Source organism: Carassius carassius, chromosome 27 (assembly GCF_963082965.1).
Source record: "Carassius carassius chromosome 27, fCarCar2.1, whole genome shotgun sequence".
NCBI classification, from domain to species: Eukaryota; Metazoa; Chordata; class Actinopteri; order Cypriniformes; family Cyprinidae; genus Carassius; species Carassius carassius.
The window spans coordinates 30330189-30344279 of record NC_081781.1 but is presented as its reverse complement, the minus strand read 5'-3'; the positions used below and the strand labels follow the sequence as shown (position 1 = coordinate 30344279).

The 14091-nt window shown below is 42.0% G+C and overlaps 2 protein-coding genes across 5 annotated transcripts in view; one reads left to right on the top strand and one right to left on the bottom strand.

The window, feature by feature from the left end:
- The window catches only part of med23 (mediator complex subunit 23), a 79690-nt gene extending 74576 nt beyond the window's left edge, over positions 1 to 5114 (bottom strand). For 2 of the 4 annotated variants that reach the window (XM_059513355.1, XM_059513356.1), the window contains exons 1-6: positions 4907 to 5114; positions 4738 to 4769; positions 4436 to 4523; positions 1563 to 1687; positions 914 to 1025; positions 317 to 415 (exon numbers count right to left, since the gene is read on the bottom strand). In XM_059513355.1, coding sequence (XP_059369338.1) covers positions 317 to 415; positions 914 to 1025; positions 1563 to 1687; positions 4436 to 4523; positions 4738 to 4769; positions 4907 to 4957 — 507 coding nt within the window. In that variant the 5' untranslated portion in view covers positions 4958 to 5114. The remainder of the gene's footprint in view (positions 1 to 316; positions 416 to 913; positions 1026 to 1562; positions 1688 to 4435; positions 4524 to 4737; positions 4770 to 4906) is intronic. The other 2 variants (XM_059513357.1, XM_059513359.1) reach the window with 1 other exon arrangement.
- A 2005-nt stretch (positions 5115 to 7119) lies between these two features.
- Positions 7120 to 13544, top strand: LOC132107360 (interleukin-20 receptor subunit alpha-like). Its single transcript, XM_059513588.1, has 7 exons — positions 7120 to 7333; positions 7991 to 8120; positions 9110 to 9315; positions 10884 to 11059; positions 11209 to 11353; positions 11584 to 11723; positions 12530 to 13544. The coding sequence occupies exons 1-7, from the start codon at positions 7282 to 7284 to the stop codon at positions 13124 to 13126; spliced, it is 1446 nt and encodes a 481-aa protein (XP_059369571.1). The 5' UTR covers positions 7120 to 7281; the 3' UTR covers positions 13127 to 13544.
- The last annotated feature ends 547 nt before the right edge of the window (positions 13545 to 14091 follow it).

Here is a 14091-nt window from a genome sequence, read left to right as displayed (position 1 = left end):
ACACCCTTGTAATCCGCTTCAACCTTTTTGAATTTTATGAATGATTATTTCAGGTTCAAGTGTGTGTCTGTTTCTAAAACATGCAGCACCATCTGCTGTTCAAAACTAAGCTCAGGATCCACTCGAGAAAGAATCGCCATGCGTTCGGAAAATCGATGCTGAATCGTTTCTCGATTCGTGATGCATCTATTTATTTTCCCAGCCATATAAAACAGTGAGCTGTCACTGAAAGGTGAGGAGTTTGCATCCCAGTCAATCACAACCAGGAAACACTAGAAGGGCCATCATCAGTGTGTCATGCTGTGGAGAAGCGTACTTCTCGAGCTGCCAGCAGCTGCTGGACCACAGCCGAGCTCATGAAGTTTGGGACGGTCTGAATCTTGTCCAACACGGCCTTCAGCAGGTCCCTCACGCCCTGAACATCCACAGAGAAGAGAGCGTAAAGAGTCACACAGAGTAAATGATAACTTGTTTTCTGCAAGTAACACAGCTATAACAACAACTCTTCAGGTCTTTAACTGCTTACAGATCAGCTATATGATCAAAATCTTACCACATTACAAATGAAAACCTTCAACTTTCATCTATTATAAATATATCCTGCTTTCCTTCACATAATAAATGTGACATACTACATAGCAAATCTCAACTATTTGTTGTTTATATCATCACAAATGTTAAACTACTATCAGCCAGCTCTAAACGTGGCACATTAGGCATTAAGGGGTTTTATACATTAATATAATGATTTTCTGTAAAGCTGCTTGGAAACAATGTGTGCTTTGAAAAGCATTATACAAAATAACTCGGATGCCAATCTGTGAACTCATTAAAACACACTTTTACTGGAAAACTATGGCATGCAATGCAAAGCATTACCGGATTGCAGTTTTCAGCAGAGTTTATTTCTCACCTTGTAGTCGACTCCTCCGATGATTTTGCGGATGAGTTTGAAGGTCAGAGCCCAGAGCTGAGTCCTCTCCCACTCCAGACTGTCAGAGCTGACCAGAGCCTGACACACCATTCTGGAAAACAGCGTTACACAGTCAAGAGTCGTGATTGACCGGATCCAGTTCTCTCCATCAGTGAGGACTTCAGCTGCAGCTTGACTTCTGGCTGTGACTAGTACTGTAGAAAGAAGGTACTACTACACACCATGCTTATTAACTCTAAAATGGGCTGGACGATTTTTGTGAGTTTATGGGTAATTAGAATTTCATGTTTATTTTTTAGAAATCTAGGAATCGCGATTTTGAATATTTCACATTTTGAAGATCTTGAATTTCTGTTCATTACTTTACATTTATTTGTGGATCATAATCTATTTATTTGGAATTAGGCAATAGCTCTTCCCTTATATTAGACCGATCCCTGGCCATAAATGAGCCGAGTGGTCATATCTTAGTACATTTCGATGCATGGATGACAATGCATGTGTGTGCATAACATGACTTGTTTTAGAGAGGATACAATTTGTGTGTACTACTACTTTGTTTTTACAGTAGTAGTTATACACTAATAGACTAACCTCAGCATGATGTCAAACCTCGAGGTGTGTTTACCTGGGAGGAAGCAGACTGGTCTCCACAGCCATGGCCAGACAGTCATAGAGGAAGGCGATGCGTTTGGGGCTGTGCTGACTGTGAATGAAGCGGACGATCCACTGCACACACTGATCATGTGACTCCTGCAGTGACATCACACACACACACACACACTGATCATGTGACTCCTGCAGTGACATCACACACACACAGATCATGTGACTCCTGCAGTGACATCACACACACACACTGATCATGTGACTCCTGCAGTGACATCACACACACACACTGATCATGTGACTCCTGCAGTGACATCACACACACACACACACACTGATCATGTGACTCCTGCAGTGACATCACACACACACACACACACACTGATCATGTGACTCCTGCAGTGACATCACACACACACACACACACACTGATCATGTGACTCCTGCAGTGACATCACACACACACACACTGATCATGTGACTCCTGCAGTGACATCACACACACACACTGATCATGTGACTCCTGCAGTGACATCACACACACACACACTGATCATGTGACTCCTGCAGTGACATCACACACACACACACACTGATCATGTGACTCCTGCAGTGACATCACACACACACACTGATCATGTGACTCCTGCAGTGACATCACACACACACAGATCATGTGACTCCTGCAGTGACATCACACACACACTGATCATGTGACTCCTGCAGTGACATCACACACACACACACTGATCATGTGACTCCTGCAGTGACATCACACACACACACTGATCATGTGACTCCTGCAGTGACATCACACACACACTGATCATGTGACTCCTGCAGTGACATCACACACACACACACTGATCATGTGACTCCTGCAGTGACATCACACACACACAGATCATGTGACTCCTGCAGTGACATCACACACACACACACTGATCATGTGACTCCTGCAGTGACATCACACACACACACTGATCATGTGACTCCTGCAGTGACATCACACACACACACACACACAGATCATGTGACTCCTGCAGTGACATCACACACACACACACAGATCATGTGACTCCTGCAGTGACATCACACACACACACTGATCATGTGACTCCTGCAGTGACATCACACACACACACAGATCATGTGACTCCTGCAGTGACATCACACACACACACTGATCATGTGACTCCTGCAGTGACATCACACACACACACACACACAGATCATGTGACTCCTGCAGTGACATCACACACACACACACTGATCATGTGACTCCTGCAGTGACATCACACACACACACAGATCATGTGACTCCTGCAGTGACATCACACACACACACAGATCATGTGACTCCTGCAGTGACATCACACACACACACACAGATCATGTGACTCCTGCAGTGACATCACACACACACACTGATCATGTGACTCCTGCAGTGACATCACACACACACACACTGATCATGTGACTCCTGCAGTGACATCACACACACACACTGATCATGTGACTCCTGCAGTGACATCACACACACACACACTGATCATGTGACTCCTGCAGTGACATCACACACACACACTGATCATGTGACTCCTGCAGTGACATCACACACACACACTGATCATGTGACTCCTGCAGTGACATCACACACACACACACACACAGATCATGTGACTCCTGCAGTGACATCACACACACACTGATCATGTGACTCCTGCAGTGACATCACACACACACACACTGATCGTGTGACTCCTGCAATGACATCACACACACACACACTGATCGTGTGACTCCTGCAATGACATCACACAACACACACACACACACACACACTGATCGTGTGACTCCTGCAGTGACATCACACACATACACACACACTGATCATGTGACTCCTGCAGTGACATCACACAACACACACACTGATCATGTGACTCCTGCAGTGACATCACACACACACACTGATCATGTGACTCCTGCAGTGACATCACACAACACACACACACACACACACTGATCGTGTGACTCCTGCAGTGACATCACACACACACACACACACACACACACTGATCGTGTGACTCCTGCAGTGACATCACACAACACACACACTGATCATGTGACTCCTGCAGTGACATCACACACACACACTGATCATGTGACTCCTGCAGTGACATCACACAACACACACACACACACACTCTGATCGTGTGACTCCTGCAGTGACATCACACACACACACACTGATCGTGTGACTCCTTCAGTGACATCACACACACACACACACACAGATCATGTGATTGCTGCACTGACATCACACACACACACACACACTGATCTTGTGACTCCTGCAGTGACATCACACACACACACACACTGATCGTGTGACTCCTTCAGTGACATCACACACACACACACACACACAGATCATGTGATTGCTGCACTGACATCACACACACACACACACACTGATCTTGTGACTCCTGCAGTGACATCACACACACACACACACTGATCGTGTGACTCCTGCAGTGACATCACACACACACACACACACACAGATCATGTGACTCCTGCAGTGACATCACACACACACACACACACACACACAGATCATGTGACTCCTGCAGTGACATCACACACTCAAACACACACACACGGATCATGTGACTCCTGCAGTGACATCACAAACACAAACACACACACACACACACGGTCATGTGACTCCTGTATTCACAACACATCCACTCTCACTGCCTTTAGGAAGAAATAATAAATATGGGAAAGTGAGTAGCTGTAAACTAATACTATAACTCAGGGTGTATTCAAGTTGAGCCATAAAAGTGTGATTGAGGAACACGTGTGTGAAGATGAAGAAGAGCTGACCTGAGGAAGAGTGCTCCAGTACTGTCTGAACGCTCCTAAACAGCTCACCAGCTTGGTCCTCTCATCCTCCGGACTGTCCATAAACATACTGCAGACACACACACACACACATATGTATATAACACACACACACATATATATAACACACACACACACACACATATATAACACACACAGAGACACACACACACACAGAGAGAGAGAGAGAGAGAGAGAGACGCGCGCGCGCACACACACACACATACATACTGAGTCTCTTCATCCGTTAGGTGTGTATTCGGTCGTGTTTATTGTTTACTCACCCAGCAAACGCCTCTTCAATCACCTCAGTTTTCTGACGTAAACAAACAAGCATTACAAGTTTAAATGTTTATCCTGTGATATATTCGTTTGATAAAAGAGTCTTGTCTGGACGTGCTGTACGTTATATGAGACATTATATTTGTTTAAATGAATGTAATGATCACCCACCACTACATCCTCAAAGATACTCTGCAGCTGGCTTTCCATTGGGCCCGCCATAACGACAGCAGAACAGGACTGCACAGACTCGGATGTTCATTCAGATGTTCATGACTGAAGTGTATGTGTGTTTGGATGAATTAGACGCTCATGCGAACACAACAGAAAACTAGCGCCAGAGACAAACCGGAAGCTGGTGCGCCACCGGAAACACTCCGACGGTACAAACACAGTTACACAACGATGGTTCCGGTTTCTGTCGTGTTTTCGAGATAATACTAGATCAAAGTAATCGAAAAATCAATAAACCTCCTGAAAGAAATGCCTTTTTTATCAAAGATTATTAAATCATTTGTGTTACAAAATATGACACTCCTTGTATACTTGTCTCTGTACAGATTTATTTGTTAACATTTTATTTTACTCTTGTTTTATTTTCTGTTTTGCTTTCTCCTGTATGCTACATGGTTTATGAATGTGTCTATTTTAAAGGTACGGGTTTTTTTTTGATAAATAAAAAAAAAATTAATCAACTAATTGATTTAGCGATGGAGCAAAGAAACGCAGGTACCTGGGACCAAGGCACAGACACAAAGAGTGTAGTTTGTTGCTTTTGAAAAAAGGATCACATCGACACCGAGAGTAATAACAGCTTATCGTATCTTTTACTTAACCGCTCTGTTTAATACCCCAGTAGACGAACACATACATTGGTCAGGCATGACAGAATGCTTTCAGCACTGAACACTAACTCAATGCATTATCAAACAACATTTGTGTGAGAACACCGCATACAGTAGTTCACTCAAGGTTTAAGGAAAGCCATAAGTCATACATTTTGGTTCTATATTTAGAGATTATAACCAATCTCATCTCTTTATTAGATACCAACAGGATCCTACAGGGCTAAGCACCATATTTCCTTCAAGAAATATCCAAAAACACTTAACTCCTTTTACTGTAGGTCCTTCCCTGATCTCTGGCACGCTTTAGTTGTTCTGCTCAGTCTTGGGCCTCCCCATCCCGGACGAGCCCCCGACTGCTAAAATAAAGTGCTTGAGAAGATCTAATCTGGTTGAGTGATGAAGCACAGTAAGCGGGTAGGCTACCCAGGACCAAGAATGACACAGACACAAATAGTGTTGTTCACTCAAGGTTCATATCTTCATTGTGTGTGGCATATTTATTAGAGCTGGGAAAATAAATCGAAGCATTGCAAATCAAGAAATTATTCGGCATCGACTCTTAGATTTTCTGAACGCATTGCGACTCTTTCTCAAGTCGATCCTGAGCTTAGTTTTGAACAGCAGATGGCACTGCATGCTTTAGAAACAGACATCATAAAAGCATTCTGAGCCGAGGAGAAAGTACAGGCTCAGTCGAACACACAAATGCTCTTCAGCTCTTCTTCGCAATGCATTCAGAAGATCTCAAAATCCATCCACAAATCAATTCTGCATCAATTTATCATCACAGCCCTAATGTTTAAATGGGTAATAGAGGAAGTGAAACTGTCAGCTAAGCACAAGTAAAGGAAAAGGACTGCCAGCTACGGAAAACGACATATATGATATTATAGATCAGTGCATATGACCATAATGCACTGCTGCATATAGAAGGACACAGAACAGCACAGGGTGTTACAGAATATTACAAATAAATAAATAAGATACACAGAAAAAAAGCAGGTCTGAACCAAAAACAGTACAGACCACTGCTGGATACCATTCACAAACTATGTCAATTGAGTTAGTGTTCAGTGCTGAAAGCATTCTGTCATGCCTGACCAATGTATGTGTTCGTCTACTGGGGTATTAAACATTAGGTAATGAAGTCACACCTGTATAACCAGTCCACTGTCATACCACACACTGAAGGAGAAAAACACTTACTAACGCTGCGATGAACAGCGCTGTCATTTACAAAGTGAAGTGTTACACACATAACATGTTGAATACACAGCAACACACACAAAAGCGCTTCAGTCCTGCCGTCCATTATAGTGGACAAATCTAATAAAAATATGAGTCGGTACACATCTTGAATTTTAGACTCAGTTCTATATTGGAGAAGAGCAAATATCAAGTGGATTAAAAAAATTTGATGTGAAAAAGTCCAGATCTGAAGGGTTTAAAGTTTTGAAGAAAACAACAGGAGGGCGTAACTCATGAATATTAATCAGGTCGCGTTGGTATTACAGAACTTGGAATCCTTCCCTCTTCACCGGTTGGCTGGTGCTGGTTAGGCCCCGCCCACCGGCGCTGCAGTAACAGTGCAGTGCGCCTGCCACACACCTGAGTGACACACACACACCTGAGTGACACACACCTGAGATCAGAGCGGGAGCAGAGAGACAGAATGAGAACGACGGAGAGTTTGCAGCGATGGAGACCGTTTTAGTGATCGCACTCTGTTTGCTCTGGACAAGAACATCAGGTCAGTAGAAAAATCTTTCTTTTCACTCTCAACACATGAGTCTGTGAATTTTTTTTTTCTTTATTTGATTTTTTTTCTAATAATTTAACTCTCCTGTTCCTATGTCTAACCTCTAAGTCTTTCCCAGCCATGATATTTATGACATTATATTTCTTATTTTAATTATAATGTCATGTGTGATTGCTTAATAAGGATACACATTAGAAATCAGTTAATCGGTCATTTCAAGACTATCTGGAGCTATTTCAAGAAAGCTGTTCATTTCCTGTTTTATGACAGTCAAATCTTATCTTTCCCACAAATGGATGTATTACAGAGCATAATAAAATAGCATCCACAAACATGTGTTTTCACATTGAAGCATGTACTCATATAATGACTGCAGCACTTTTAAGAACCTCCTGCTATTTTACATTTACACATTGATGCTTTATTTTTTTTTACACCAGCTTCATAAACAAAAGGAAGCAGATTCTCTTTTGTGCACCGTCCTGTGGTTTTATGAAATCTGATTTATTTTAACAATGCCTGAAACTTCAGTGCCTTTCCTGTTGATGCCATGAAGCTCTGAAAACTGGGTACAGTTCAATAAGATGAGACGAACTTCAAACGCTTAGCACGGTCTTGGAGAGCAGCTGTTGTTCTGTTGTGTTGCAGCGTCATCGGTCGAGCGACCGCCTGAGCCTCGTCATGTCCACTTCTACTCAGAGAACCTGAGGAACACTGTGAGGTGGACGCCAGGAGCAGGACCTCCTCGTGACACCATCTACACTGTGGAGTACGCCCTGTGAGTGACCACAGAGAACCACACACTCTCAGCCTGAAACATTAGAACATATAATACGCTTTTGTTTTTTGATCATATATGTGTGTACTGTGGATATTCATTATGTAAATACACACATACAGCATATGTTTAGAAAATATTTACATGTATTTATATTCATATAGTTGACATCATATATAAATATTTTATATATAAACAAGATATTTTTCTTAAATATATACATGCATGTATATATATATATATATATATATATATATATATATATATATAGTATATACACAGTACACACATAGGCTATATTATGTAAAAAATAAAAAAAAATATTATTTTGGATGCAATTTATCATGATTAATCATTTGACAGCACTAATTTCAGCTAATATTTATTATATTTTAAGCAACAAAATGTTTTTTTTATGGTTTTAGTATTAGTTAGCTATAACAACCCTGCTTAAATAGATGCATCTCATTTTGAATGCTGCATCCTCCGCAGGTGACATGTCCCAGACGAAAAAATATAGTAGTTTATATTAAATACTATAGTGTTTTTGAACCATACTACAGTAAAGAACTTGAATTACTGTGTTGTGGTTATTCTATAGTGGCTGTGGTAAAATAACAACTATAGTAATATATGCAAATTACTTTACTCAAAACTGTACTAAGTTTTCTCGACTAAAGGGAATATTTTATTACAGTCCACTACAGTTTATTACAGTATTTATTACAGTTTATCAGTAGTTAATACTGCAGTATGATGTAGCATTCATTAACAAAGTGTTGTAAATACTATAATACGTATATACAGTATAATAGACTGATATATATATATATATATATAGCAGATAGGCCTATGTCATCCGCTGACACTTAAAACATGATGAAGAACAGAGACGTTAGTGGAGAAAGAAGATATCTCACACAATGTTCTGGAGGTGCTGTGCTTCCCAGAGCTGTTGATGTGACGTGAGGTCTTGTGTTGTCCTGCAGATACGGTGATGAGGAGGAGAGCGGCTCTGAGCGGGTGAGGTGGAGGCGTGTGGAGCACTGCTCCTCCGTCACACAGAACGAGTGTGATGTGTCTCAGGAGACTTTTAACCTGGAGGAGGAATACTATGCCAGAGTCAGGGCTGTCAGTGCAAACACACAGTCTGTGTGGACCGAGAGCACGAGCCGCTTCAGCCCTGCGCTCCACAGTGAGTGCCCTGCCTTCTGATGAGCTGCTGCCAGACACAAACAGCTTCATTGAACCTTCATAGAGCTACAGCAGCTTGTCACTGAGGGAGAGCCCTCACACAGACAACCACCACTGTACTTTCTTTATGCCTGAATGGTGCATAGTCATACCTTACAGTAGTAATACGTGACCCTGTCTTTTTACCCACTCTTTAAGGGTAAAAAAGGTAAAGGTGTCTCTATTAGGGCTCTGACCCAGTGACAAGCTGTTGTAGCCATAAAGGTACAATTGGTGCTCATTTTTTCTGAGATTGTGGATGGATGGATGGATGGATGTTTTTGTAGTTTGTTCATCATTGTTTATTTAAGCCTAGATAAATAGAGAATAGCAGTATGAAGATGAATAATGATAAGCTTGACACTGTATGTATGTGAATGTTCAGACAATTTCAGTCCATCTCTTTTTTACCATAGTAAAGATAGTTCCTGCCAAAATACCAGTTAATGCCATCATTGTTAGTAAACTTTCTATAAAACATGCACATTCAGACTGTGTAAAAAGCTTTCACAATCTCTCTGCCTCACTAATGTAAGAAGTAACAAGAGTAAGAAGAACTCTAGTGATTATGGTGGATATAATTACTGTACATACAGGTTCTACTTCCTTAGATTTGGAAATGACTCGTTTGTATTCCTAATTGATGCCAGTAATAACACTGTGAAACATGAAACAATAATGACACAACAAACAGGTGCCGTATTCAGATATTTCTGACTATTGTCCACTGTTCATGGCAAATCATTAAACTCCGCCCTGATGCACAGAACGAAGTCCCTGCCTTTTCCGAAAATCACTGCAATACATTTGATCAAGAATTGACGTCCACATATTTATTCATTTGCTAAGTAACAGTGTTATTAGCAGGATAATACACAGTCAGCCGGTCATGACTGCGAAATAATCCGGTCGATCAGTTCAGCTTTGCACATTGCCTTTCCTCTGGTGTATAATACAATTGAACTTAAATCAATCTTTTCATGTAATAATAATTGAGATAATGGACAACCACTAGGTTATTGTGTTTATTTTGTGATTATGACCAGCTGACTGCACGTTGTGCCGGATGTCAAATATGTGTTGCTAAGACGTTTCAGTTTTTATGCGCCGTGTCACAATCGTCAACAGAGAGAAATCTGAGCTACCAAAACATCTTCCAACAAAGACCTGCGCTTGTTTTACAAGCCGTACACTCGTCCCGCCTATTGCAGCAATAGGGTGTTTATTTGGAAAGTAAATGCAGTAAAACCCACATAAAAGAGGTGTTCCACATACATGAAATTCATTTAGAGTGAGCTATATAGAGATATTTCTAATTCAACATCAACGCCCAACCCTGCAACACCCTTTCACCTGTCAGCATGGTTTTTCTGAAATGTTGTGACTCATGATTTATCACGAAACTATTTATCAGATACTTCAGCTGTTCTGGAGCAGGTCTGTCATGAACTCATCATGTCAGGTGTTTATATCGTGCTCTGACCCTCATAAAAGCAAATGATTAGCTTCTAATGGATCTCTGTCTCGCAGCGATCCTCGGCGCGCCGCTGCTGGAGCTGAGCGTGCTGCAGAACTACATAAACGTCACCATCAAGGGGCCCTTCAGATGGAGAACCAAGAGGACAAAGAAAGAGAAGTCACTGTGGAAGATCTTCCCACACATGATCTATAACGTCTCTGTGTTCAACGGCAGGAGCGGTAACACAGTGAGTCCAGTCACCTTCATCTATACAGTGCTTTTAACAATACAGATTGTGTCAGTATCTAATAGGAAAATACTATATTTCCAAAAGAGTGAGCAGAAGAACACTCGCTCACTCACTTAGCCAAACATGCTCTTTTGTCGCTCTGCCAGGCCTACATGATGCTTAAAACTGGGAACGTGACGCTGGGCCTTCTGGACTTCTCCAGCCAGATCTGTGTGAGGGTCCAGGCGCAGTCGGAGTCTCGGCCTCTGGCCTTCAAACCCAGCGAGCGGCAGTGCGTCGAGACGCCCAAAGGTAACCCAGCTCCATCAGCCTTTTCACTTTCAGACTGGGCAGCGAACAGGTTTGAGCAGTCTGTGACTGACAGGACGAGTTGAGGAAGTCTGTCGTTTTATCAGCTGGTGCACAACGCTTGTCTGTGACTGAGGTGTTTTCCCAGCGCGCTCGGAGCTGGACCTCCTCATGCATGAGTCTGCAGACGGTGTGAGTGTGTGTAACCCGCTGGTGTTTCTCTCCTGCTGTAGACCCGTTCAGAGACCAGCTGCTGTCTTCTCTGCTGGGCGGCGTGCTGCCGTCTGCGCTCTGTCTGTGTGTCCTCGCTGTGCTCGGGGGACTCGTTCACTGCTACATCACTGACCACAGACAGAGACTGCCCAAGAGCACGGTATTAAAACAGACACACACACACCTAAATCACACCATATTCAGACGGCACAATCTCACAGAGAACTGAGGATGGGCTTGTTTGACTAGATAACAGAGATCCAGACAGGCTGGGACAGAAATGATGTTGTGAATGCTTCTACTGTCACTTCTGAATAACCTAATGCATCCCTACTGAACAAAAGAATCATTTGCAGCTAATGCAACTAATGTCTGGTAGACAATACTATTCAAAAGTTTGGGGTCAGTACAATCTTTTATTCATCATGGATGCATTAAATTGATCAAAAGTGTTATACGAAATATTTCTGTCTCAAACAAAAGTTGTTCTTTTAAACTTTTTATTCATCTGTGAATCCTGAAAAATAAACTGTATCTCTGTTTCCCCCAATATTTTGTGCAGCACAACTGTGTTCAACATTGATAATAATCAGAAATGTTTCTCGAGCAGTAAATCATCATATTATTCTGATTTCTGAAGATCATGTGACACTGAAGACTGGAGGAATGATGCTGGAAATACAGCGGAGCATCACAGAAATACATTACACTTTAATAGAGATTCACATATATTAGAGTTATTTAAAATATTAATAATATTCCACAATTTTACTGTATTTTTACTTAAATAAATGCAGCCTTGGTGAGCATAAAACACTTTTTGTTACTAACCCCATACTTTCGAATAGATGCCTATGATTACAGTATTATCACAGAAGGGTTTCAGAATAGATCTTTATTTGAGGATGGGAGTCATATCATCAGTAGTTTTGATCACATTATAACACTGTACTCCTGTCGTTTCAGCAGGTGGTTGATATGAGTCAAAGGCTTCACACTCTCCAGCCAGAAAAGCCTCCAACAATCATTGTTAACATAGTCAAAATGGGAGAGGAGTCAGCTGTGCCTCAGCTGGTGTGTGGTGAGGACTGGTCAGCGGCGGGTGCTCAGGCTCCAGAGCCGCAGCCGGTGGGTTACGCTCAGCAGCTCGCTCTGTTACCGGACGAGGAGGACTCTGTGAGCGTGGACTCTGAGCCGCAGGAGCTGCAGCACAGTGAGGCCACAGAGTACGGCATCGTGCTGCCGGCCGCCGTCCAAGCCCGGAGCAGCCCATACCAGACACAAGAGCACACCGTGAACGCCTGTGAGGATGAGCCAGACGACCAAGACCAAGCACAGATATTCCTGGACTGGAGCCCAGAGAGACGAGAACTGAAGATCCCTCTGACGGGCCTGTTAGGTCTGGAGGACGAAGCTCAGATCCAGACTGAAGCGGTCACGCTGCTGCCTAACCTCATCCTGAGACAGAGCTCGGGGGAACACAGCAGGCCGGAGCCGGAGCCGGACGGCTTCATCAAGATGGAGCGAGACTGGGGCCTGGTCATCCGCTCCAGCCCAGACTGACAGAGCAATGATGCTGCTGCTTCAGACTCCACACAAGATGAAGATCATTTTGCCAGGTTTAAGGTTTACATACGAGACAATATTAGGGCAGCAAAACGATTAGTCACGATTAATCGATTCAAAATCAAAGTTTATGTTTACATACTACTGTATATGTGTGTGTAGTGTGTAGATTTATTATGTATACATAAATACACACATATGTATATATTTCATGTATAGAGTTCATTTGTAAAAACAGATTACAGATAATCATGTTTTTTTAACGGCAGTTGTGTTGTTTTGATTAAAAAATAATAAACACAATAATGAAACACAACAAAAACATGATTCAAGAAAATAAAAAAATTAAGTTATCTGTTTTTGCAAATAATCACTCTATATATTTTAAAATGATCTGTATGTAAATACTTTATATTATATATAAATATAATCGTTATGCAGCCCTAGAGGATACAATGAAGGATTTCCACATTCACTGAGAACATTACATTTAATCATGGCCCCAGACGTGCACGGACAGGAAACTGCTCAGGGGAAATAAACTCAGTGCTGAAGGCCATGTTTGAGCCACGGATCAGAAAACATCCAGGACTCAGCTATTCAAGAGTCTATTTCACAGCAAAGCCCCTGGTAACACATCTGCTATAATACAGTCAAATACGTGCAGACATTTCTTCTGGTGCATTAGCCAGATTTCATTTGAAGGGAATGGAAACAAGGTTGCGAGCAAGAGTTTGTACGTCAATGACTTTCTGATAATGCATTGGTTTGTGAACTTTAGAAACTTTAGGGTTGATTTGATTATATACAATAAATATGAACCTGAGAAGTGTGTTAAGTTGAAGCTTTTCTGCCCATCATCACTAATAAATACAGCTTTATGATGCGATTTATTAATGTTCAGTTACACAGTGATTTATAACCAGTGACTTTTACAGTGTAAAACATTGACCTTAAGACAA